The sequence below is a fragment of the Dicentrarchus labrax genome, unplaced genomic scaffold, assembly GCF_905237075.1.
Source record: "Dicentrarchus labrax unplaced genomic scaffold, dlabrax2021, whole genome shotgun sequence".
Lineage (NCBI taxonomy): Eukaryota > Metazoa > Chordata > Actinopteri > Moronidae > Dicentrarchus > Dicentrarchus labrax.
This window is the reverse complement of record NW_026136721.1, coordinates 20,833,345-20,859,664: the sequence shown is the minus strand read 5'-3', so window position 1 is coordinate 20,859,664 and position 26,320 is coordinate 20,833,345. Positions and strand designations below refer to the sequence as shown.

General features: G+C 39.5%; 6 protein-coding genes across 15 annotated transcripts; 3 read left to right on the top strand and 3 right to left on the bottom strand.

Moving 5' to 3' along the window:
- Positions 1 to 1,577: 1,577 nt before the first annotated feature.
- On the bottom strand, positions 1,578 to 7,797 carry LOC127354147 (uncharacterized). Of its 3 annotated transcripts, none has more exons than XM_051383840.1 (8): positions 7,634 to 7,796; positions 6,381 to 6,715; positions 6,107 to 6,217; positions 5,602 to 5,724; positions 4,799 to 5,156; positions 4,621 to 4,680; positions 4,156 to 4,496; positions 1,578 to 3,969 (listed from the first exon to the last, which is right to left on the bottom strand). In XM_051383840.1, exons 2-8 carry the CDS (start codon positions 6,711 to 6,713, stop codon positions 2,389 to 2,391), a joined length of 2,907 nt encoding a protein of 968 aa, XP_051239800.1. In that variant the 5' UTR covers positions 6,714 to 6,715; positions 7,634 to 7,796; the 3' UTR covers positions 1,578 to 2,388. The 3 variants fall into 3 exon arrangements, with proteins under 3 accessions (XP_051239800.1, XP_051239801.1, XP_051239803.1); XM_051383841.1 differs by having other exon boundaries at positions 7,630 to 7,744; XM_051383843.1 differs by lacking the exon at positions 4,621 to 4,680 and having other exon boundaries at positions 7,634 to 7,797.
- A 715-nt stretch (positions 7,798 to 8,512) lies between these two features.
- On the bottom strand, positions 8,513 to 15,104 carry LOC127354160 (uncharacterized). 7 transcript variants are annotated; one of them, XM_051383883.1, is made up of 8 exons: positions 14,336 to 15,104; positions 13,436 to 13,537; positions 12,885 to 12,924; positions 12,270 to 12,391; positions 12,028 to 12,095; positions 11,576 to 11,690; positions 9,107 to 9,229; positions 8,513 to 8,975 (listed from the first exon to the last, which is right to left on the bottom strand). In XM_051383883.1, exons 1-8 carry the CDS (start codon positions 14,387 to 14,389, stop codon positions 8,931 to 8,933), a joined length of 669 nt encoding a protein of 222 aa, XP_051239843.1. In that variant the 5' UTR covers positions 14,390 to 15,104; the 3' UTR covers positions 8,513 to 8,930. The 7 variants fall into 7 exon arrangements, with proteins under 7 accessions (XP_051239843.1, XP_051239836.1, XP_051239839.1 ...); XM_051383876.1 differs by having other exon boundaries at positions 11,576 to 11,953; positions 12,039 to 12,095; positions 14,336 to 15,051; XM_051383879.1 differs by having other exon boundaries at positions 11,576 to 11,953; positions 12,039 to 12,095; positions 14,271 to 14,358.
- Positions 9,553 to 10,554, top strand: LOC127354170 (piggyBac transposable element-derived protein 3-like). Its single transcript, XM_051383896.1, has 2 exons — positions 9,553 to 9,722; positions 10,122 to 10,554. The coding sequence occupies exons 1-2, from the start codon at positions 9,694 to 9,696 to the stop codon at positions 10,402 to 10,404; spliced, it is 312 nt and encodes a 103-aa protein (XP_051239856.1). The 5' UTR covers positions 9,553 to 9,693; the 3' UTR covers positions 10,405 to 10,554.
- Positions 15,105 to 15,927: 823 nt separating the features above from the next.
- LOC127354161 (heme oxygenase) lies at positions 15,928 to 18,110 on the top strand. Of its 2 annotated transcripts, XM_051383884.1 has the most exons (7): positions 15,928 to 16,088; positions 16,257 to 16,313; positions 16,709 to 16,820; positions 16,920 to 17,135; positions 17,223 to 17,495; positions 17,629 to 17,798; positions 17,833 to 18,110. In XM_051383884.1, exons 2-7 carry the CDS (start codon positions 16,264 to 16,266, stop codon positions 17,849 to 17,851), a joined length of 840 nt encoding a protein of 279 aa, XP_051239844.1. In that variant the 5' UTR covers positions 15,928 to 16,088; positions 16,257 to 16,263; the 3' UTR covers positions 17,852 to 18,110. The 2 variants fall into 2 exon arrangements, with proteins under 2 accessions (XP_051239844.1, XP_051239845.1); XM_051383885.1 differs by having other exon boundaries at positions 15,935 to 16,088; positions 17,629 to 18,110.
- A 547-nt stretch (positions 18,111 to 18,657) lies between these two features.
- On the bottom strand, positions 18,658 to 22,248 carry rnf11a (ring finger protein 11a). Its single transcript, XM_051383894.1, has 3 exons — positions 21,814 to 22,248; positions 20,974 to 21,146; positions 18,658 to 20,419 (listed from the first exon to the last, which is right to left on the bottom strand). Exons 1-3 carry the CDS (start codon positions 21,910 to 21,912, stop codon positions 20,248 to 20,250), a joined length of 444 nt encoding a protein of 147 aa, XP_051239854.1. The 5' UTR covers positions 21,913 to 22,248; the 3' UTR covers positions 18,658 to 20,247.
- A 1,777-nt stretch (positions 22,249 to 24,025) lies between these two features.
- LOC127354169 (uncharacterized) lies at positions 24,026 to 26,100 on the top strand. Its single transcript, XM_051383895.1, has 4 exons — positions 24,026 to 24,218; positions 24,679 to 24,837; positions 24,919 to 25,065; positions 25,161 to 26,100. The coding sequence occupies exons 1-4, from the start codon at positions 24,216 to 24,218 to the stop codon at positions 25,224 to 25,226; spliced, it is 375 nt and encodes a 124-aa protein (XP_051239855.1). The 5' UTR covers positions 24,026 to 24,215; the 3' UTR covers positions 25,227 to 26,100.
- Positions 26,101 to 26,320: the final 220 nt, after the last annotated feature.

Sequence of the window (26,320 nt, the reverse complement as noted above, 5' to 3'; positions counted from 1 at the left end):
TGGCAGGGGTCACATAAATTGAAGGGATACCACAGTATTCTGCAATTGCACACACCAAAGTTTATGCCAGTTGCAACACAAGTGATTTGCTGTGTTGTTGAGTAATTTACCAATAAATGATTTGTAGATATCATTCCAGCACACTCTTACAGAAGGCCTACTTGTGTCATGGTGCGATGATGCATTAGACTATAAACCAACAGACCTTTCTCACAGCACACATTTGATTGTCATAGCAGGAAAAGCACATTAAAACAACTGCACTCCCTTTAGGTGAGCCCTAACTTGTTTCACCTGCGCTTTTCCTGCTATGAAAAGTTATGCAAAACTGCCGCGAAAAAGGTCTAAAGATGTGTTCAAATTGACATTTTTGCCTTGCGTTATTTAAAAATTTGACAGCTGGGCATTTGTGCAGTTTGTATTTATTCATCACAAACAACAGCTAATTTACTGGATATAGGCTACAGGTACTAGCACCAGCTAGCTAGCAACACATGTGAGTGAAGCATGAACCCGGGTATGTTACATCTTAAAACCTACCAGGAACTCCGGCCTTACTTATTTACTTCTTCATATTTGTGGCCCTTTATATATACAGTGATGAACTGGTCAATCTTTAACACTGATAAATAACATTAATGATGGCATAATTATGAAATCACATGTACTAACAATGTGTTGCTAATGCATAGATGATACACAGTTTTTCTTTTCTAACTAAATAATTGATAGTTAAAATCCAAAATTATGATCTAACATGCATTTGTAATTTCTTCAATTACTTGATGAATACATGATAAAGTAATGAAGAAGTCATGCTCAGTTAATCGTGATTATGAGTCTTGAATTCAACAGAATACACATGCACTTACTAATAAAGAAGACATAAACACCTTCAATAACTCAGAAATCATTGTGATTGAAATACCTTAGTAGTAGCATTAATGTATTGTTCTAGCATTAAGTCATGCATGAGATACTGTTTATTCTTTTACATTCCTGATTGTTTGTGAAGTATTACATAAATTAATGCTAAATTAATTCATGCATGAATCCATGATAATTCATGTAGCCTTACCATCAACCTAAAATTTGCTCTATGTTCTGCTCACAGCTTTAAACTTACCAGCTTTATTTGTTTAAAATCACCCAACTTTTAAGCTGATATTAATTCTTAGCTATCAATTCAAAAATATTAGGAACTCCTTGTTGTTCACAGTCCCCCTTTATCACATTATCTCTTTTCCATCTGAAATCCACTGCCTGAATTCACCTGCTCAGCCTGTTCAGGGGTAAGGGCAAGCTGTTCTAATGTGCACGTGTGTTTTCATAGATCTGAAGGACTTCATATTAAATATTGCAATAACTAATATAGGTCAAAAAAGTGAAACCTTATAACTGCTGGGATGTTAATCTTCTCTCCTTCGTCTGATACAGGAGGCCAAGCAGGGTGATGTTGGCCAGCCTGGGACTCAAAGATAATGTCCCTGCCACCACCCCTCCGTTGTGCCCCTCTTGAGTCACACCCACTTGCACACAGAAATACCAGTAGCTTTATTTCATGCACAGACTAATCCTTTAGCTTAGCTTGCAGCTTTTTAATGCAGAGATTTAGCAAGTTGCGAGGTTTAATGAATGCAGAAACAAAGTCAGTGTAGAACGGTGAAATAGTGAAAAAATATTTAAGAGGACATGAAAAAACTATCCATCACACAGTATTTGTGTCAAAATATGTGTTTAGACTTTTTCATACATTATGTCCTGTGTTAAATTTAAAACAACAGACAAAGATGCAATAGTTCTGTGAATGTTTTCTTAATTAAGTGCTGAGGAAGATTACAGTATTAGCAGGAGATAAGTGCTAACATGCTAAATGCTTGCTTACGAAATTATGTTTAAATTCAACTTGAAATCACTGCTTACAACAACAACAACAACAACAACAACAACAACAACAACAGGTGGACAGGAAATAGGTTGAATATTTGACAAAAACAAAAGTAACATTTTTATTTTCTTACGGAATTTGACGTCTTGCAAACAGAACAGCACCTAAATACTTTCCCTAACAACTACATTTTAGTATATAAATTTAGTTCATTTTGTCAAACATATTAATACCCGTCCTCATTCATTAACTGCCAGAGTGCAAATAATGGAATAATATTGAAGTTGGGAATCATCTCAAAGCATTTGTTTTTTAAAATAGTTAATCCAATTTGTTTATAAAAAAGTATTTTGAAATGAACCCTTTCACTCTGTTTGAATAAAAAGAGAGAAACATAGAAAGGCTCTTAGAACACGTCTGAATTATACATTGTGATTGTACTAATTCTAGACAAATAAATGTTTTTACAGTTGTTATACATTTTATATACATTCAGCCATTCATTCAGTTTTCAATACTTTCTCTCCTTGTTTCACCACGGAGTCTATTCTGTCATTCACTGTTCTCTCCACATTTTTTGCAGCTTCTTCTGTCTTTTCTAACGTGTTTCTGTTGCTGAATTTTCGTCTGCCGACCTCAGATACCGCAGATCCAGCAGCTGCCCCGACAGCTCCGCCAATGACGCCCCCCAAAAACACGCCAAGCACCAGACCCAGCAACGCGCCCCCTATGACTACCTTGGGCACCTGTTTCGCAGTAGTCGCAATTTTCTCCCACACTGAGCTGTCAGCCACCATTTTAACTCCTGCTTTGGCGCCAGAGCCCACCTTCCCCCACATTGGACTCTGTGCCACCTTCTTTGCACCGGCACCAATTCCAGCTCCAACTCGTAGTGAGCCGCCAGCCACCAGTTTAGCTCCAGTTTTGGCCCCGGATCCTACTTTTCCCCACATAGGACTCTGCGCCAAATTCTTTGCCCCAGCTCCAATCCCAGCTCCGACACGTTTGGAACTGCCTGCCATTATTTTGGCCCCTGAACCGACTTTTCCCCACATGGGACTTGCCGCTGCTGCCTTTGCTCCAGATCCCACCCATGTAGAACCATCCACCACTACCTTGGGAACCTTATCTCCTACTAGTTTGGACACATGTCCAGCACTAGCTCCCACCTTCCCCCACACTGAACTATCAACCACCATCTTCTGGACATTTTGTGTTCCACTGCCGATTGTCCCCCAAACTGGACTACTTTTCATCTTCTTTGCTCCCTCACTGATCCACACAGAGCTATCTGCCAACAGCTTGGGTAAATTCTTTGCACTATACTCCATTTTCTCCTTAATGGAGCAGAGAAGCGAAGGGGACATGGTGGAAAGCGTAACAGGAGGAAGGCTCTCGATATTCATGGTTTTGACACTCATCTCTGCCTCATCCCTTGTTTTCTCAATCTCATCCTCTCTCACTTCCTCTTCTGCCTCAGCCACAGGCTGCATGTAGGGATAAAGCATCCGCCTTTCAGGGTTGAGTTTTCTAACGTCTCCTTGTCTTTCTTCCTCTAGTTTTTTTCCCTTTCTTTCCCTTGCTATCTCTACTTGTTTCTGCCTCACTTTGTTTTCTGCCTCTTGAAAAGCAGGACAAGAATAACACTGCCCTTCAGCCTCCTTTACTGTCTGCTCCACCTTCTCTAGCAGCTCTGCCACATTCCTCCTCTCCCTCCAATCTCGTCCCTTCTCCATCACATGAAACCTGTCCCGGCATTTCTCTACAAGCTTTAGCAAATCCCCCCGCTGTCCAGCAATGTACGCCTCCACGCTGTCATTTCCAGCCTTCCCGCTCTCCCTCAGTCGATCTGCATAAGTAAAGAGGACCAGAGTGTGTCTTTGGACCGCCTCTGGGCCAAAAACTGACTCGAGGGCCCTGAGAGCCTGCAGCTCTGTCTTTGCAGGCTGGTCTAAGGGGACGCACATCAGGAAAGCATGAGGACCTGGACTGGACAAAGCCACACAGGAGGAGATCTGAGCTCGCACCTCATCTGGAGTTTGCTCTGAATTGAACCAGTCTGGGGTATCCACTACCGCCACCTGCAGGTGAAAAGGAGACACATGCAGCATAAAGAGTTGATTCATGGGAAATCAGCCAGATTGTATTGTTTCATGACACAAAACAAGAAGAGTGTGTCAAAGATTAGACATTTGGTGGTTTTGGCAACGGCACAAGGTGGAATGTGCGAAAGGAAAATGAAACCATGCGAGATCTAAATAACTTACCCGTCTTCCTTCAACCAGAGTTTTCTTTTTCTCACACTCCTGAGTGATTGCTGTGAGGCTTTCCGGGCGTGACTTGAACTCCTCCCGCCCAAGTATGGTGTTTCCAGCTGCGCTCTTGCCCGCTCCAGATCGCCCGAGCAGCACCAGACGCAGCTCCGGAGAGGCTGAGGAGGACGAGGATGAGGAGGGCGAGGAGGATGGGGGGAGTGAGGAAGCATAGGAGGGAGAGGAAGTGAAGGTCGGCGAGGAGGGGGTAGAGGAGGAGAAGACAGGCGAATGAGGAGCGGAGGTCGGAGATGCACCAGGGGATATTTCTCCAGAGCTGTTGATTCTGTGGTGAACTGAAAAGAATCAGGTGATATTTGGAGTTCAATACGGAAAATGAAACATGACAAATATTTTTAAACCTCATATAAGTGAACTTTTAAGCAACACAATATGAGTCAGTAAGGTCCTGTGACTTACAAGTAGTGATTACTTTTGGAGATGTTTTTTCCTCAGACATTTGTGAGAGTATAGCTCCATCTACAGAGGTAAAACAGTAAACATGAGTCCTGTTCATTTTCTGCTCACATTCCTTTTTCTTCTTTTTTTTTACATTGGGATGCAGGACATTAGGTGCAAAATATCTACTGGCATTTACCTGCATTTAGTCTGAAACTGGGCGTCCTCTTCACCTGCCTGTCATCTGTAAAAGACTGTCGCTCTGGCACTGGAGATGAATGAAGCCCGTTAGACACCTGGCTCACACCCACTCTTCCCTCCATCACATCACTTCTCCTCCTCTCCAAGGCGGCGCTGTACTCCTCTACTCTATCAATACTCCTCTGTGTTTCTGTGTTAGTGATGTGCGTTGAAGCGGCCGTCTCTCTTCTCTCTTCCTTTTGAGCTCTGTAACTTTCCATAAGTTCTCGCTTTCTGTCTTTCACTCGCTTCTCCAGCTCTCTCTCCTGGGCTGTTTTCATATAGTATACCCCATTCTTCTTCACTATATCGTCCACCTGTTACATACACACATTTACAAATACAGTGTCACATGTTATGCAGTTAATCTCCATCAGTCAAAGTTATAATGTAATTAGCCCAGTCATTAATACTCAAACTGGTCCTGACTAGGGCTGGGTGTTATTTGTGTGAGTGTGAAACAGGGCGTTGCTGGGAAAATCTACAACAGGCATGCTCAGCAAGAGACTAGACTAAACAATTAAAACAAAGAGGTGCAACACATGCAGTATATAAAACACAATGTCTGACAAAATCATGACATCCACACTACACCAATTTCTGTGTTTTCTTTTAAGTATACACCAAAACTGACTATATTGTGATATAAACACTGTAGTCAGTAAGAAACCTGAGAAGTTGTTAGCAACACACATTGCAGAATGTGTGAGAAAAGCTCTGTCTAATAGTTTCTGTTAACTGTTCTCTGAGACGACTTCTCACCTTTTCCAGCAGTTCGTGGACCTGTTCCCTGTCCTGTCTTTGACGATTATTGATTACATGGTACCTTCCTCCACACAGCTCGATTATCTGCCTCAGGCCTGGGTGTTCTTTCTGCAGGTATTCCTGTGGGAAAACAATTTAAAATTTGCAAAGGGTTGCCTCTTAAAATTGGATACAGTGAATCTTGAGAAAATACTGCAAGCAGTTTACATAAAAGTGTTTGAAAGTAGTTTACAAAACCTAACCTACAAAGTCATTATTTTATTTCTGTATCAGTGTGTCACATGACTTGCCATGGTTTAAAAATGAAATACAGAAGCTAAATTTGAATTGCATCCTCATCAAAATCACTGGTTAAAGAAATGGGGACTTAAGTATTGTACTTCTTGTACTCTACTTGTTTGAAGAGTGTTTGGTACCAAAGTGTATACAAGACTTTAAAAAACACAAAAAATGAAGAGGACTTGAAATGTACATCTCAGCACAGAGTGTACAACTGTAATACCTCTACTTCTCTTCCCATCAAGTAGTCCCCACAGGTCAGCAGTACCAGGGTGTGATCCAGCACCTCCTTTCCAAAGACCTCCTCCAGTTCTGCAGGCACACGACCCTCCATCTGGGAACACCAGGGAAAGATAAAGAGAAAAATTCATTATTATCAACTGTTATGTATTATAAAGGCACAGTGAAAACACATGGACTGATACTGTATATTTATTAGGAAACAAAGAAATGACTCAAATACACGTCTGGAAGTGCAATCAAGGACTATAACCAACCTCTGTGAACTGGCTAACAGGCACCAGCAGCAAAACAGCATGTGGGCCCGGTGCTACTAGCGTCATTGCCCGCTCTGTCTCCTTCTTGACACTGTCTTCCATCTTGCCGCCGCTCCAGTACCATCTCGGCGCCTCCACCAGGGTCACACTCCTGCCATCAGAGATCCCCTGTCGCAGTTGGCAGTTCCTGGAGGCACTGGGAGAGATGGGGGACAGCTGGCCCAAGATAGTGTCTGCTGATGATGTCTTACCACATCCAATGTTTCCCAAAAGAATGAGTCTGAGCTCTGGGGAGGAGGACTCATAGTAGCTCCCTCTCAAGTGTTCACTCATAGCTTGAAAGAAAGGAAGAGGAACGGGTCAAATGTGATGTCTGGATGTAAGTCAGTACCAAAAATGACTAGAAGCTACACCAACCAAATGTGTTAACCAAAGGTTTGTCCATAGACTTTTAGAAGATGAAACCGCATGCAAATAAAACTGGAAAAACTGAGGATTGGACATGTTGGGGAGGAGTTTAATAATCTGATCAGACATCTGTGTAAGTCCAGGATGACATCTAATGATAAACATGAAAGTTGTGATAACTTTTTATGTCTGCATGGTTGTAATTCTTTCTTCCATGCTCACTGCTTCCTCTCACCTGTTGTGCATGAGTTACCAAGCACTAAGATAATTGATAATGGCTGTGCTCTAACTTGTAGCTTTCATTTCACACCTTTTGTAACTGCATCCCTTTCCTGGTACGCCACACCTTGCCAGTCCTGCCAAACTACATTCTACCTGGATTTTTATATTTAGACTGATACGCAAACATGAACAAAACGCATCCAACGACAATAAAAAAAAGGACAGAACATACGGCATTACAAGTTCACAATGACACCACACAACAGACACAACAGATATTTCATAACGACCGCACACATTTAGCACTAAGGTGAGAATCAAACTAGTATAATTAGACCACAGACACCAGTTGTTTTGCCCAATCAAAGCTCAGGTAACACTGATGACTCTTTTCTCAGACCTACTCACAGTTAGTATAAAAGCATTATGGTGCACATTACACATACAGATAAATTCCTTGCAACAAAAAAGTAAAATGTCCAAGAAACTTTATATCATCACTAATAATTTACGGTTTACAGTGCCTCAGTTACTCTCCAATTTTAATATTCAGATAACTAGTACTTAGAACGGCTTAATTTAGTAAGCAGCTGTATGATTCAAACAATAAGAAACATACTTACTCAGCTGTTTGACGTCTCTGAAGTTTTGTTCATGTACTGTCTTCTTTGACACTGAATTATGTCTCTCACCCAGACAGCTTCAGTACATGTCGACTACTAAAAGCTGCCAGGGCAGGTGAGGTTCACAGTTTGCAACCCGTCTGTCTCACCACTCCCAATTTTGCACATGCACACATGAACACACTTGTTCATATGTTTTTGCGTGCACAACAGGTTGTTCTTTGTCTGCAGGCTGCAAAGCATTCCAAGATGGGGCGGAGGAGGAGTATCCCGCGGCACATATGAATCATTCTACATTGGTTTTATCGAACACACCCATGAAGTGTCAAAACTCATGGATGGCTGTCAAATAACATCCACAACCAGCTTCAGGTTTTAGTCTTTAAGTTTAATAACTAGCTAAATATGCCTGTAAATATTTTGATGTGCTACGGTTGTCGTCCATAATCATCGCTATGAAAGAATGAGGTGTTGAATTTATTGATTTCTTAGAGCAATTATAAACAGCCAATAGACCTCAATATAAAACAGTCTAACAATAACATTTAATAAGGAATGACTTGAGTGATTTTTATTGGAATTTATAAAAGTGAAATTTATTTAATTGGTAGTGTGTTGCAATATTGCAGGTTTATTATTATTCCATAAACTGTGAGCAACTTTGGAATGAAATACATGAGCTAACTGGATGATGTCATCAAGCTGCCAACTATGCACTTTACACAATGAGTTTCTGTAGAAATGAAATAGTGACTCTCCTCTGTGACTCCTACTCATATCAGAATCAGAATCAGAAATACTTTAATAATCCCAGGGGGAAATTATTTTCGTTACAAATGGAGTCAAACTGATCATCAGTGACACAGAGATAGTTATTCCTTCAAATGAACTATGCAAATATGCAATTTTATTTTATTTTTGAATATAAGTACAAGAACATGTAAGAGTACTGTACCGTAGTAAATCTACTGTATGTGATTCCTGATCAACACCACTGTGACATAGAAAAAGATTTTAATTGAAACTTTGAATGCGTCCAGTGACACAGACGGAAGCTATCTGGTCGGTAAATAAAAATACATAATTCAATCTTCATTCATATCTTTTAACTAAACAACCAAAAACAATTGACATATTAAAATAAACTTAAATAAGCAAAAATAAAGTTATAGTTCAAAAAAATATTCTTCCAGAACAAAATAAACATTATTCGTATTTTCCAAGTGTAAACTAACCTATAGTGTCTTTCAGCATATTAGAATGTGCTGTGTACTGCTAGAGGGGTCTTCGTCATTAGTCACAACCCGGGCATCACATAGGCAATGTTCTCCAGAGTGGAGGCCTTAAAAAAATAAGATAAAAACAATGATTTCCTCCTTAATACATGACATACTGGCAGAACAATCAGTTCACTCATGTGCATGCCTGTGCGTATAAACAGAGTAAAGTATGCCGTGTGAATGCACCTCTCACCAGTGTGTGTTGTGTGCAGCTCCTCAGCTCTGGTATCACTTCAGTGAGGGAGATTAGAGGAGCCAGGGCACAGAGCAGAGAGTCCAAGAGCAGAGACGAGCTACTCGACAGACTCACCACTTTCTGCAGAGACACAAAGAAATGTAATTATTATCCCTTAATGCAGTGAATAAGCTTCATGCTCTTTAGAGGCTAAATTAAACTTGGCCTTCTTGATCCTGTGGTCAGATGTAGTGATGTAGAATCACATGTCTGTGACAAAACTGGAGCCAACAAACCAGTCAAGTGTTCTGAGTGGTAGGATTGCAATATTTCACAGCTTTTAAGATGTCCATGACTTCCTCTCGACTTTCTGTCTTCTTATGTGTAGTATTATACAAGATTTGGCCCCACTGGCAACAATTGTTGCCAAAGTGTATCACTGTCATTTTCGACTCACAATAAAAAATCTCAAAGGTACTAATGCAACTTTTTCCACTTATATGCTAGTAGACAACTTAGACAAAGGTTTTGATTTTTAAAAAGTCGTTTCCAAGTGCTTCCTATCGCATGACATCATCTGCTTCCTGCTCCTTCCGGCTGAAGACATGGCTGTTGCAAATCGTCCTGGAAAGAGGTAATTTTCATAAATTTCTTATGATTTTCCCCCCAAACATATTTATAATTATTTAATCATTCAAGTCTCTAGAGTAACCCTCCCCCCAAAAATTGTACCTAGGATAAATATTTTTTGTTCATGGGCTTATTTCTGTGAGTGGCAACAAAAGTTGCCAGTGGGCACATAGCGTGTCGCTAACTAAACGAAAACACATTCTGCAGGATTGCTCCTAATTTGCTTATTTAAAATTGTAGAATGATGTACAATGGCTCATTTTAGTCCTCTTAGAATACTCTTCCTAGCTAAATAAATTCACAGGTATTCAAGGCCTGTGTGATGATTCATCAATAGCATCATATGCAAACATAAACATGGCACATTCATGCATCTATCATGCTTGCTTTGTCATTCATTTAGGTCCTGGAAAAGCGGGCAGAAGGATCTCCTCTCCTTCCAGAGGCTGGTAGCCCTGACCCTCCTTCTACGCCATGGAACAAAGCCAAGTAGGCAGGGCAGAAGGTCTTCAATGGCGGTGGCGATAACTGATGCCACCAGGTTTGATAGTTTGAACCACTGGCCCTGCAACACTGGTAGCAGGTACAAGCGATGCAAGAACTGTGGCGGACGCACATCATTTGCGTGTGGAAAGTGTGATGTGCCACTACATGTGGAGTGCTTCAAGAAGTACCACACTGAGTAGAACATGCATGAAAGATGATGGAATGTATGGGAAGAAATATGTTATATATATATATATATATATATATATATGTTTTTAGAGGTTCTAAGAAAAAACTGTTTGTTGAGGTTTTGAGTATAAAAAAATTGAGAATAAAGAAACCAGTTCAAATTGTTTGTTGTTTTGAATTTTATACAGGGGGAACCTGAGGCTCCACCTTTTTGTTATTATTTAATATGACTTTATTATTATTTTGTTATTACTATCTTATTATTATTATTTCTCTATTATTATTAGGTGACATTTGACCTAGTGACAAGCTGTGTGACTACTGGCAACAATTGTTGCCAGTCATAAAAATGCTATTTTCTTCAAAACAAAGTACAAAATGGAAAAAATAAATACATAATATGATTCAGAGGGACTCAACTGATAAAATGATATGCCTTACAACTCTGAAAAAAATCTGGGCACAAATGGGTTAAAATTAATAAAAAACAATTCATGTCTGTGGTTAGCTAATTTTTCACCCAAAGCATACATGTGAAAAAAGATTTAACACTTTCTTTGGGTTTTGCACATATATGTTTAACTACATGTAACGACATTCTCCTAAATTCATCAAATTATAAAAACCTGAGCCACAAAATTCAATATAAAAAGGTCATCTGAAACAGTTCACACTATAAATGTATGTTATTTTATTTTGTCACATGGCTTTTGTTTATATTGTATGTCCTTTGAAGTAATGCAAAAATCTTGTAAAACAGCTTTGAATATATTTTGCAACTCTAGTATCACACAAAAAATCATCACAAAATATTGTGCCATAGTACATTATTGTTGTTATTTCAACCAAATCATACTCATACAATATCTTTGCACCCCAAAATTATTGGGCTTTTCTAGTGGTAATTTAGTGTGGTTAATCATGGATTACTGGTAAAGTGAGCTGTTTTCAGTAATCTCCATTTACTGTATTACTCTCACAGCTGCAATAATTTGCTCGACCACTGTGCGGTCAACAGAAAAAGAAGAAGAAGAAGGTATGGGTTCATGAAGCAACACTTAATTAGGGTTCAAATCATGAAATATCCATTAATGAAGAAATAGCCATTGCAGACCAGTATTCATTTCAAGTAAAACCCTGGCTTTGAGAAAATTATGCATTTTCTACACTGAATCTACTCACATTTGTCTCCTGAAGATGGTGTCCAATCAGGGACAAGGATTCCCCCAACAGATGTAGGTGAGCTGCAGCACTGACAGGATCCAGGTCACAGCAGCCAGGACTCCTGTATGTGGATCTGAGAGTGTCCCAGGCTGAATCAGAGGGACTGCACATAGAACTAATGGGACTACAGGTGTGAGTCATGGGGCTATATATCATGGGATCAACAACATCACGCATAGCAGAAGCTGTCACTGAACTTGGAACAGGGATGAACGGACAAGGCCTGTGGGTTACTGGAGTGGCAGGAGGGGTGATAGTTGTGGTAACAGGGCCATCTGCTGTGTTGTGCTGGTTATCTAAATACACCCAGTGCTCCAACATGGAGCTTGGACTCACCTGGGAGAAACAGACAGGTAGGGAAATGATGAAGAGTAGTAAGTGGAAGTAGATATAAACATTGAAAAACTTACAGGATAATCACCAAATCAATGCTGCCCTCTGCTGTGCAACATGAACGCAACAACTTGTTTTGGATGTCCTGGAAGAGAAAGTTTACATATTAGTCATAAGAATTGAAGGGATGAAATTACAAGAGTTTGTGTTGTCATTGTTTATTTAGTATTATTTTTCTTATGATATTAGGACCCAGACAAACTTAACGTGACTGAGTCAAATTTAAATTAATCCAATGTTGTTTATTTTCCCATGTCACCTGTTCTCTCTCGTCTTCTCCTCCCTTTATTCCCCATCTGTCTTGTGGCACACAGACTGGATAAGCAGGAAGGAAGCCAGAGGACTCCACTTCACATAGTTCATGCTCAGCTCCACTATTACCTGCAATATGTCATTTATTCATATTAAACAATAGGTGATTATCCCATTAACCATCTCTCCATCTTATTAACTAAACTGAATTCTCAGATGCAAAAATGTTCCACTGTTTAATTTTGAACCAGTTCTCAGCCTCCTTCCCTAATATTTGTACAGTATTTGTTTTCGTTTAGGATTTCTTGGTCAAAGGAAAACACTGCTAAGCTTCCCTGCATGGCGCTAATGTTATCATAACATAGGATATGAGTGTCAAAAACATGGTATTCCTGAAAGCCCATGTTGCACTGAAATATTTTTGTACATATTGGGTGATGCAAGTTTCCAGCAGTGTAGGCCATGAGTGCGATGTCATAGTTTTGCATTGCAAAACTGTCAGAAAAACATGTCAGCATCAATAAAAGTAATTATTAATTAAAGGAGGCACACATTTCCCATCGAGCGGACAATTTAACACCACATGCACAGTAAACCCACAGACCAATTAAAGACACCTTACCAGAATGACACATTTTCTTGCTGAGCAACAATTTTGTTTCCTGAAACAAAAAAAGGTGAATAACAAGCTTTAACAAAAGGGGCTAGGAACTGAATAACAACATCCAAAAATAACAATGAGTGAAACAGTAATGATAACCGTTTAACCTAATAAGAAGACATGCACCTAATGTCAGGGATCAATATTCAATCAATCATATGCTGTATTGATATACTGCATTACAAAAGCTGTCTGTATAACAGAGTTTCATAGAGAAATGGATCAGTGTGTACCAAACTGCATAGACTGAGTCCATTAATTTACACACACAGCTAAAAACTAGCAAACGGCTGACACAGTAGAACAGTCCAGAGTTCAATGGTACACCTCTGACATTGCAACAGAACATAGTACAGTACTGATACCGATGCCAGTGTATCAACAACATATGCCAAGCAACTACATCAGGATCTGTCACGTCCCTAATCACAACTGTCAATACTCTGCTGCAGATGAAAGATCATTTGAAAAAGAAAAAAGTCAAAAACATGCAGAGCAGTCTCAGGGTCCACCTTATAAAGCCTTTTGGTGCTACAGTCCTCCAACTCCACATCCATCATGGAGGGCCTTTCCCTCTCTATCGGGCTGAGTCCACTCACTGCTTTACCATCAATCTACACAGCCAGGGACAATAATAAGGTAGGAGCTCCAGTTGTGATTGAAAAGTAAAGCAACACAAATGCTAAGGAGATTTCACTATAAATGTACTTTACTTCACCTATAAAATGTACAATCCCTGGCCTTATTTTAATTGAGACACACAAACGCAAACTAATCTGTATATACATATATTTAACATATGCTCTGGCAATGTAAACGCCTGTTTAAATAAAGGCCAATAAAGCCCTTTTGAATTGAATTAATTACTAAATGTATTCTGTTAATTCAAAATGTGCAAGTTAGAAGTAAACCTTTATTTTCAAGTGAGCTGCAGGGCTGAGAGGAAGTAGCTAACAGGTGCTAAACTAGCTGTGTGCTTGGTACCAGGGAGGTCTTGCAACAATAAAGCTACCTAACTACATAAGAGTAGGGCTTTAATGTTGCTTAAAGAGTTGAGACTCTAAATGTGAGGCTTTCCTACTGCTGAGTCCGTTTTTTTTTGTTTTTTTTAATCTAAAACGGATAAGGCAGCGTTGAGGACATGATGTAACAGTTAATTAATTACTTTGTCGCCATGTTACAAGTTCAAAGTCTGCCGTCGATGTTCTGCCTGAAACTTGGTTTAAAAACTTACGTTACTTTAACAAAACTTGTGTAGCACATATCCGGTTTGGTCGCCTGAACAACGAGCAAACAACTTCAAATAAAACCTTAAATTCCGACCATGTTTTTCGCAAATAGCTTCACCTGAATTCACTCTCAATGTCGGTCACGGGTCTGAACCGAGTGAAGGAAAAAAGCTGCTGACTCACGTTTAGCGCTCCCCTTGTCTCCCTCCCTCCATGGCTGTCTGTCTGCTGAGTCATGATAGGCAGGAGGGAGTGAGAGCATCGGATTTACGTCTAGCTGTTGTGTCTTTCTGCAGCTGCATGACCAGATTAGTTCTGTCAAACATTTATCACATAAAATGATCCTCCTGATTTTGTAGTTTTATGCTGAAAATGTTTAACTGTTTTTACTACAGTGAGACTTGAGTAGACTTTTTTTTTATTTGACATTTCTTTATCAGTTAGGCTAATACAGAAAATAATCTGTATTTTAAAATTTTTACTTTTACTTAATGGGATTAATTATGGTATGTAGACACTCCATATACAGTTGTGTACTTTTTGATATGGGGCTGTTTGTTAAATGTTAATGCTACAGCATCCAGTTATATTTTAGTCAAGCTTCAACGCTTCAACGCTTCAATGGCCTTCACAATCTGTGAGATCCATAAATAACCAGTTTGATTTTGGTGTGAATGAACTTGACTGGCCTACACAGAGCTGATCTTAAGTTCACTCCATCCAGCATCTTTAGGGTGAGCGTCGACTGTGATCCTCATCGCCCAACATCATTGCCAGACCTCTATGGGAGCAAATCCCTGCAGCCAGATTCAAAATCTCACAGAAAGCTTTCCCATAAGAATGAAAGCAGCAATATTAATGACCATGTTTTTAGGATGAGATGTTCAATCAATATACTTTTGGCCATGCAGTGTCCTTTCAGCAGTATTAGAGCAGTACTTTGTATCACTTACACAATTACAAATACAACATGTCACAGTCACTTGTGGGTGTAATCATCCAACTGGACAAGTATGGTGCAACTTTATAGCCATTAAAAAAATAAGTCTCACCTTGTTGATGTATTTATAAAAAGAACAGATTGCACAGATTTGTTTTTAAATTTAAGTAAGTAAGTAAGTTGTTGGCTTAAATTCTCATCAATAACAAAATATTTTTTTTAGCTCAGGGTTTATGATCATTTTAAAATAATTATGTATAAAATCATATGAAGCAGCATGTTTCACCATATATTTTAATTTAATTGTAGCAGCCTCCAGTGCCTGTATCTGCTCTACATTCTCAGCTTTATTAGCTCTGGTTCAACTGAAACCCTTTTTCCATGTGAACCATCATGGACTTATATAGTGAATAAGCTTAGTAACATGGTCGAACTTGTTCATGTTTCTGATTAACTTCTGGTGTATTGTGGTGACACAATCATGTGATTGTTTCTTCTATACCATTAGTCACTGTTTCAACACTTCCTCCCACTCCGGCTTCAGAAACTCACACAGTCATGTTTAGAGTCAGCTCCTCCTCTCCCCTGGCTCAACTTTGGAATTCCTTAACTGCACTGTCATGTTTAGCACTCAGCCCTCCTCCTTCTGGTTTTCCAGGGCAGTACTAAAACTTCCTTACTCATGCTAAGTCCTATAGTCCCTCCCTCAGAACTTTTCCAAGTGGCTCTCATAGTTGCTGTATCATGTTAACTCTCAGTCCCTCCTACCACTTTTTGCTGAAGTTGCCATATCATGTTTAGCTGTGGTTTTGTGACTCATACTAGTTCCTGTTTTCATTCAGCTGCTGGAGGGAGGAGACAGAGAAAGGATTGTATAAAAGGGCAGAAGAGTGAAAGCACACAGAGCACAAACTGTGCAGGACATCCAGAGGAAAAACAGTGAATCTTTGTGAATATAGACCAAACCACCACATCTACAGAACTTCATCCTAACTGGTGAGTAAAACATAATATTCACATTGCTTTTTTTGTCATACTTTGAATTTCACAACCCCTTTCTGGCATCTTATACCTCTTGGATCCTTATACAGTTAGTGATCATGCTGGAAGATGGTTTATGTCCTGCAAAGGCACATTTCTGACATTTTTAAAACTTTTTTTCAGGGAAACAATGGAGACAGAAAAGAGGACTCAGACAACAGCAGAGCAGATTACTGACAGGTAAGAATTAGCAACTGATTTATGCCATCTCTAAATCCTTTCTTCCTAACTCATTCATCTTGTGCATTGCAATACTCATCCATGAAATGCTCCAAAAAGTATCTTAGAAAACACGAGTTTGGATGATTATAACTGCATTAATGCAGAAGCATCCAAAAGTAGATTTCTAGTGCAGTGTGCTGATTTAATGTCTGTGCTTGCAAAGTTTTATCAGCTGCATGTTGTCTAAACTGTAATCTATAGGTGCATGAAATTCACACAGTGTACTCACACAATGTGTCTTCTGTACTTTTGTTCTTTATGTTTATTTAGTGGCCGTCTCTGTTACCCTTCGCTCTTTTGGCTGTGGTCAGAAAGTACCTGTTTTTATAATATATGTTATTTTCTTTATGCAGGGATCTGTCAGAACAAATCAAAAAGGTGACAAAGGAGAGTCATGTCAGGGCAGAAAACACAGAGCTGATGCTGAGCTTCCAGAGGGGACAAGTCACCCTGCAACAGTATAAGGTACAGCCAAATATCTTTTAAATCTATTTCTATCAGATAATCTCACTTGTTTTTTTTAATACCTTTTTGTCTGACAACACCTCTCCTCTTCTTCTTCAGCTCCTCCTGTCCTCGCTGTATGAGATCTACCAGGTTTTGGAGGAAGAGCTGGACAGGAACTCCAACCACCCTGGCGTTGCACCCATTTACTTCCCGGCTGAACTGGCCAGGCTGGAGGCCATTGAGAAAGACCTGGAATACTTCTATGGCCAGGACTGGAGAGAGAGGATTGTTGTCCCTGCAGCTACTAAAAGATACTGCCACAGACTCAGACAAGTATGTTTCGTTATATGTAGAGTTATAGTTCTCTGTTTCTCCGCTGTTTGATCCTGAAATAACACTCTTTATCTGTTTTTTTCATAGATTGGCGCAGAAAACCCTGAATTTCTAGTTGCCCATGCTTACACCCGGTACCTGGGTGACCTGTCTGGAGGTCAAGTCCTGGGTCGGATCGCCCAAAAGTCCATGGGGCTGAAGAGCAGTGATGGTCTGTCATTCTTTGCCTTCCCTGGTGTGTCCAGCCCCAACCTGTTCAAACAGCTGTATCGCAGCCGGATGAACAGCGTGGAGCTGACGGAGGAGGAGAGGAACGGCGTGCTGGAGGAGGCTGTCAGAGCCTTTGAGTTTAATATTCAGGTACGGAGCGATGATGGCTGGGCAGAGAGAAAGCTTAGAACAGAAATGTCACTTTGACATAGCTGAGCTTACAAGATTCACCTTTTCTCTTGATGAATCCAAGCTGATGGACATTCTTCTCTTTGTTTTTCAGGTCTTTGATGATTTACAGAAGATGCTGAATGTCACTGAAATACAGAATTGTTCAACACTCTCCAAACCAGTGAAGATGCCCCAGATCCCCGGAAACATGACCAAAACTACCCCTCTGCTTCGGATGGTCCTAGGACTTTTTGTGGCTCTGGCCACAGTCAGTATGGGAATCTATGCTTTTTAGAGAAAACACACAGCGAGAAATACTCTGTATTTGCTGTTAAGGTGTTAAGGTCTTTGCTTTTGTACTGTAAGATTATTAAAAGGCTTTTAACGATTTGTAAATTACAAAATAATGTGTAAAATATTTGTAATTTAACTGAGAACCACATTTATAATATATATTCAGGAAAGCTGAGGGTATTGATTTTTGAATATCACGATGTTCTAAGACTGTCATCCAGTGTGCGTTAAAATGTGCAATATGTGCGCTGTTAATATTGTAAATATTACCTTTTTAATAAAATGTTTTGTTGAAACAAAGTATTCTTTCTCTTGCAAGTTTTTGAAATACTTAATAGTCAGCACTCCTCATGTATGCCATTTTCTTGTAATGGGTATGTCACTGCTGATGTTCAGGGTCCAGGTAGTAGACACTGGCATCCTGACATCAGATCATGTGCCTGCCGCTCATCTGGCCCAGTCTTACAATGGTTCCTGGTAAAACAATGGGAAAGATTCCCAGTTCATACAATTGCACAATTAATGTACACAATTGCCTTCTCGTCATCTGGTTAGTACTTTCTGAAACTGACCTCTGCAATTACTGAAAAGGGAACTCAACTACTACAAAATATACACGACTGCTCTATAATCTCCGTCCATTTTGCACATTTACCACTGTACAGTTAGTTGTCATAAATAAGTTGTTAGGAAGCAGCTGGAGTCACTGAACGGTGTTCCAGCTGTTGTGTAATTGACCGATACAAGAAAGCGAGGAATTATGATTTAGCCAAATAAAAAGACAGCATGCTTTTTTGCCAGAGTGACCTCTGGCTTCAACACTTAATAAAAAGACAACACATCATACTTGTGTAAAATTTGGTATCCACTTTTTTATTGTGGTTTCATGACTTTCCTAAAACCTGTGCACCGGTGGCACAAATTATAAATTAAAACACAAAATGACTGTTTACAGCAGCCAGAGCAAATGTCTGGCTCCAGCCTCGGCCTATTTCATAGTGACACAACTCAGTTCAGTGCTGGTATCTGTCTCCCCCTAGAGGACAACTAAAAGAAAATCGAAAGTCATGTCAGAAATGATTGTACTTCACAGGAATTGGCTTACCTCAAACTTAAAAGGCACAAAAGCCTGAGTAAATCAGAAATGTCCTCTTATTGTCACCTACAATGTTCATATCTTTAAATGCTGAAACAATGCTTTACATTCAAGATACATTCCTTTCTACTGCTGCTTGTTCATTGTGCAGTCAGTATCAGATACTACACATCTAATACCAAAAAACGTAAAAGCATTTTGTTTGACCAGACCCAGGAGCTCTGGAAATTCATCACTTGTTGTAAGAAGGCCATCGACACGAAACAAAACCCCAACAGCTCCGAACTAGCAAAAGAGAGGAGCTACAACACATTTACAACTGACAGGGTTAATTCACAAAGTTACTTCAACATGCCAATCTCTACTCACCATCCCCTCAAAACAAACAAACAAACAAACAAAAACATCACACGCATACACACTTATCAAAACTCACAATCATCTATTAAATCTACAAGCTACACAGTGCCGGATGAGGGGTATCCCAAGGTGCTTTGAGGGAGGGGATTGCACAGCATATCTTGTCTTTGTAAATGTCACTGCTGGTAAACAATGAAAAGGACACACAGAAGAGGACAACACAAAAGTGAGAGCTCCAGGCAAAGCAAAGAAGGAGATCCACATTCACAAAAGAAGCTTCAAAAGAAAAACTACAGTACATACAAAGAGACCCAAGTCAAGTCACATAGCGCTGAAGACATGAACGGTCGTGGGAACTCATAACATCTCTTTTTCTTTGCGTCTTTTTTTCCTCTCAAAACCTTTTTCCTGTGTGTTTGATGATTGCATATCAGTAGAAAGGCCTATGTTTTTGTGACATTCAAGGCCATGGGTTCATGAGAAAAACACAGTAAGTTAAGTTCACTTCATGTTTTCACCGGATTTTCTGACAAACAATGATGCTCACTTGACCAAGACAAATGTCCTGCATTTTCTCCACTGATATAACATACTGCACATTACATCTGGGGGGAGGGGGAAGTAAATTACATTAGTGACATGCATCTAATTACCAGAAAAATCAGTCACACCAAAGTGAAATTACTTTGCAGTAATATTTTGCTACGTGAACAGCTTTCCATATTCTTCATCTAGCTTGATTTGGCACATTATCCTACTGTAAAAGGCAAAAAGTTTCCAAAGCCCAAATAGGTGCAAATCAGACCTAAGCAACGTACTATAGGGTACAATTTTCAACATCTGTCTGCACCCTAGAACAACCCCCAAACATCTGCATAATGCCACATCACCTTAGCTACCTGTTTGAACAGCTAGGACAGTTTCGACTAAAAAGGTGCAGTTACTTTTTTCTTTAGGCAGGAGCAGCCATCGCGGGGCTGCTCAGTTGGTTTCGTAAGAGGACAGCAGCGCCGCATCCACCGGCTCCATGCAGGAGGGGCAGGTGAAGGAGCGCATCAGCCAGGGGTCAATGCAATCCACGTGGTAGATGTGAAGGCAGGGCAAGAACCGAATGGGATCGCTGTACTCAAAATCCACCATGCAGATCACACACCTGGAGGGGAGACAAAGGTTCCTCAATCTGTTAGTGTGAAGATAATGTTTGTAAAATTAGGTCAGGTTACAGTTAATTACTTTCACAGATTTACACATAGACAATGATACAATACGCATCAAAGAATACAACAAAACTTCCTCAAGTGTTGTTAAATAATTTACATATGACACGCCAACCTTTTTATCCAAAGGCTCAAACTACAATTATATTTAAAGGACCAGTGTGTCGGATTTAGTGGCATTAGATTATGAGAAACGTGAAAAACGTGAAAGGCCCAATCTAGAGCCAGTGTTTGGTTTGTTTGTTCTAGGCTACTGTAGAAATATGGGGGTTCAACATAGCGGACTCCGTAGAAGAGGACTCGCTCCCCTTGTAGATAAAAACAGCTCCTTCTAAGTGAATAAAACACTTATTTTCAGGTGATTATACACTAATGAAAACATACCTATGAATATTATATTCCATTTCTACCAATAGATCCTCCTAACTGTTACACACTGGACCTTTTAATATGATACTAAATTTGCTAGATTTGCCTATTTTAGACTCACTCTTTAACTTTCTTGTCAGAGGGGTCGGAGCCCGGGTCGAACATGCCTCTGGGCAGGTGCTGGATGAGACCGATTCGCTGGGCGATGCGGACCTGCTCCTCCTCGGTCAGCTGGCAAGCCAGGCGGCTCTCACCTGGGGTGGGATGGTACACTGGCGCTGACTGGGTGCGCTCCTGGAAAAGAAGGAACAGAAGACAACCTGCTTGCGTCATCCATGGGGGGGATTTTAGATATGTTTCAGGTTTGTTCCCTTTGACTTACAGCCTGAAGCTGATACTTATGTTGATATTTGTCTAACTTATCCTGTCGTTTTGGAAAGCCATTTGGAGGACATCATACCATTCAATGCTCCGGTGCAACACCAGGAGAATGTCTTACAAGTTGTGATGCATGATATAAAACCACTGCTGTTTAGGTCTTGTTTAGCATTGTCTGGGATTTCGTATGAAATAATATTTTAGGATATAGTTTATATGATTTCTGCATTATAATTAGAGTTGCATCCAATTTGCTTTATGTACAGTTTACCAATAATATTTAATCTTAACCCCCTCCAACGTTTAGAGCTGTATGTCACATTATTAATATGGAGTTTCTGATTAAAATAACAAACAAAAGTCCAAATTAAAGTTAAATTCTTAACAAGTACCAACCTGAATGAGCAGCATTGTCTGGGGCTTGAGTTATTTAATTATTGGACATTTCTGCGACTGGTACATCAATACAGAGAGCAGTATGACAGGTACACTCCCGGATTAATAGACTTTATTGTACCGGCATATTGAAACTACTGACTGAGGTGTAATGCTCCTAAATTAAACTCGAGACCCAGCAGCTGACCTGGTAGGGCGGAGGAGGCTCCCCGGGAAGGCTGCCCCCCTCGGACTCGTTCAGCAGCGACAGGTCATCCGCACCTTGTGAAAACAGACAGTTCCCCATTGAACTGAGACCACCATGAGAGTGTCCACTTCTCTCTGAGCGTGACAAACACTTGAGCGAGCGTCAGCTGGTGCTAACCCCGATTAGCTTAACGCTTGGGTTTCACGTTAGCTTAGCTAACGCTAGCTAGCTGGTAGTTTGTGGTCATTCCGTGAAAAGGTTGACGGAAAGTAGAGAGGAGGAGCTGCTTCGCTTTCTTTCTTGGTGGAATAAAAGTCCAAAGTCTGAGTTACACAGTGGCTGATAAGACAATTGGTGACATCGATTTTAACCGTCTCAGCGAGGTAATGTGTGTGTGTGTGTGTGTGTGTGTGTGTTGGCTTGTTGTGTTTACAAAAAACACAAACCGGAATATCGTCATCACGAAGTTTGCAAAACACCAGACTTTCGATTTTTATAAAACTTTTGTGTGAACTGTACACTGTGAATTTGATTGTTAAAACACAAATTATTTGTCGTAATTTTCCTTTGGACCTGTGTTTTACCCTCACGTTGCATTTAATCTGTTTCTGTCCCACTACTCTTCTTTTTCTTCTTATTAAATATTATTATTATTATTATTATTATTATATTTATTATATTTATGTGCATTCTTTTTTGCATTTTTACATTTTCGCAGTTAAAAAAAAAAAGAGTAACATTTATAACGCTGTCGCTTTTATTCTGAAGGATCATTACCACTGTATTTAATGATGCTGGGAATGGAAATACCACAAAAGTCTGAAAATATTGAGACCAAATGTAAAAAGGTATTAATTTAATGAGGTTGGATGTGAATGGGGAGCAGATAAAGAAGCATTATTACATTAATACAGGGCTTTGATGAAATACACTTTGGACTATGATTGCAGCAGCAAAAAGTCACCTAGAGAAACTTGACAGGATGCAGTAGAGAGCATTAACACTTGGTTTGGGAGGAGTTAAACCCACATCCATTAATGCACTGTTTGTTGAATCTAATGAATTATCATTACAGTTGAGGAGAACTTACGTTATCACGTACATAATGGATTAAAATTTAAGGAAGAGGAAATAGTAATTTAGTTCAGAACCACTGGGAATAAACCTGAACTTCATCGGGTAAAGGTTTAGGATGGGACATTCATTAGAAAGTAAAACAGTACAAATTAGGCACCATACAACACAGTCCAGCAGTCATCAGTAGAAACATTTCACCTTGGATATTTCAAGTAAATTTACGAGTATTAGAGAAGAGAGTGGTCAACCAGGAATTTGAATCTGGTTCAAGAAAGTATAGTTAGAAATATATTTACAGATGGTTCAAAACACTGAAATAATGAACATGTAGGCGTGGGAACATTCCAGAGTTCAATAAGGGGATTACTAAGAGAATAAGTTATCAGTATACACAGCAGATATGACAGCGGTAATCATCAGTCTTCAGTGGGTAGAGGAGGTCGAACCAAGTTATCATATGTTCAAATTCAGCAGCCACATTACAAAGTATTCAATCAGGACAAACAGTTACAGATGATCTTCTAATGGAAATATCTATGATTTTATTGAATATACAGCAGCTCTGTATAGATGTTAATTTCTGTTGGATACCAGCTCATGTAGGAACAAAGGGAAACGAGGTTGCAGATAAACAGTTCATTAAATAAAAATGATAATGAATGGATAATAATATAATAATATGTCAGTGAACTGTGATATCTTATATATAAATATGGAATAATGACATTAAGGGTAGATACTATTATACAATCCAAAACTCTGTCTTAAAAATAGAAACAGTAAAGGAAAGAAAATGTAATTTCATCAAGGCTAAGATGAGGACATACAGGATTAAATGCTAAATTAAACATTATGAAAAAGATAGAGTCCGATCAATGTGAAACATGTAATTGTAAAGAAACTGTTGCTGATGGCTTGTAGGAAGTTCAGTATAGAAAGGAACAGACAGGGTGGTGGATGTGTGAACAGAAGGATAAACAAACTCAGATTCAAAAATCTATTGATTAAATATTTACAAGAAACGGGCCTAATAAACATTATAAACTTTATATAAACATTATAAAGTCATGATGTTACACTCTTGTACAGTAGGTGGCGGTATGCACCTTAACGTTGGTTTGTAACCCATCAGTAGACCAAAGAAGCAGAAGAAGAAAAAGAAACAGTAACAGAAACAGAAGACGAGGAAGAAAAAGGGAAAACGGATGTCATTGTTGTTGTTATCTTTAGAGAGTAATTTGCTGGTTATACAGATCTGTCTTTGCCCCGTCCTGCTGTGTTTCCGTCCACTGCTGTATCTTCATTCAGGAGAGGAGGACTGACAAATGGTAAGCAGAAGAGGCAACGCATGGTACACACATGTGCACTGTATCTCCCTACAGGATGATCTGATGCCACTTATCTAATTCTGTTCCAAAACTATGAAGTCCTCTCATTTTAATTTGATATATTTCAGTTAGTCACCTGATGTAGAAAAAAAGATTTTCACGTGAATGCAGCACAGCAATCTAGTTATGTTGGGCATCTTTGCTCACTCTCTGTAGCATCATACTTGCACAGAGAAAGAGATTGATGAGTGATGATGGCAGGTATCTTCCCTGGGACTAAAGGCAGAGTCTGCAGGTGGATGCTGGCGTGCTCTATCATTATCATCATCATTATTTTTATTATTATTATTATTATTGTTATTAGAAAGATCAGTCAGGAAAGTCACTGCCAGGCTAGAGCAGCAGGCCCATCCTGGATACAAAGTGGGACTTTCACTAATGTCAGTTTTCATACATTTAGGCCACGGCTCCTGCACCACCACCACCACCACCTCCTTCACTCTGTACAAACCTGCCCGATAAAAGCAGGTGTCCACCGTGCCCTCAACATGCTGCAATACCATTTAAAACCAGCCCTCCAGTCCAAGAGACAAGTCCTTCATCCGGGACTCTACCAGAGGTAAGTGTCTCCTTCACAATCAGGAGTTATGTTGGTGTGAGACTTCTAAAAGCTCTTACTGTGAAATCCCCCAACATCCAGGATTCACCAGCCACACAACAGCTACCAGTGGAAAATGGGCTCCAGGGTCCACCGTCAGAAGGAGAAGACAATCCCTCTGATAGTGCAGATAAAAGCGGTCCAGTGCAGGAAACTGACCCAGCGCCACAGGCACTAAATAGCCCACTGGTAAATTAAACTCTTTTTTTCTACCTTTTTTTTTTTTTTTACTTTCCATATCACATAAAACACAAGATGACTGTTAATTTTCTTTCTGTCTCAAGATGACAGAGCAGCAAGATGGAGCAGACACTCAGATGGACCAGGCTGGAGAGGACCAAATGCTCTGAAGCACTTTAGTTACTGAAAGGTCCAATGTGTAGGATTTAGTGGCATGTATCAGATGCAGATTATAAGTCACTCGCTTCACCCTCATTACAAGGGCAATGGAGAAACTCTGGTGGCTGCGAAACACGCAAAAAACAGGAAAGGCCTTACCTAGAGCCAGTGTTTGGTTTGTTTGTTCTGGGCTACTGTAGAAATATGGCGGTTCGTCATGGCGGACTCCGTAGAAGAGGACCCGCTCCCTCTGTAGATAAAACAGCTCATTCTAAGGTAATGAAAACACAACAAACAGTTCTTATATTCAGGTGATTATACACTAATGAAAACATAACTATGGATATTATATTCCGTTTCTGCCAATAGATCCTCCTAAATGTTACACACTGGTCCTTTAAAAACAAATATTTATTGGTACTTCAAAATGCTGTTCCCAGCTGCACTGAAACACATCGGAGTACAATCAAGTGAGGACATCGCTTTTTTTTCAGGCCAAAGATGTTTGATATCATTTCAGCTTTCAATCATCATCATTACTTGCAGCTGCATTTAGAGCTTTGTTTTTTTTCATACACACTCCTCCAGCCAATTACTTTAAAGTACCTTTGAGAAACTCTGAATCAAACTGAGATTAAAAATAGATATTTTAGTGACATAGCTATAAAAAATGTAAATTAACTTATTGTAAATAACCACAAAATGAATATAAAGGCTAAGTAAAAGCACTTTGAGTATATATAGTTGCCATTATTTATTATTAATTAAAGACATAGGTTTATTTGTTTTAGTTTTTTTGTTTACTTAAATGCACATTTGGACTGAATGTAGTTTTTGCCACTTTCCATAATATCTCCATGAATTAAAGTCTGCTTTGAAAACCTACACTTTCTTTGCTTCACTGCTTCAAAAAAACCTTGACAATACTTTGTTGTTAAAGCTTTAAAAATCCGTAGAATGTAAACAAAGAGTCTGACATGCTCACAGTGACAGTGATAACATGGTGATGTGTAGCAAGTATTAATGTTTACAATCTCAGTATAGTATGCTAACATTTGCATATTAGCACTTAACACAAAGTGCAGCTGAGGCTGATGGGAATGTC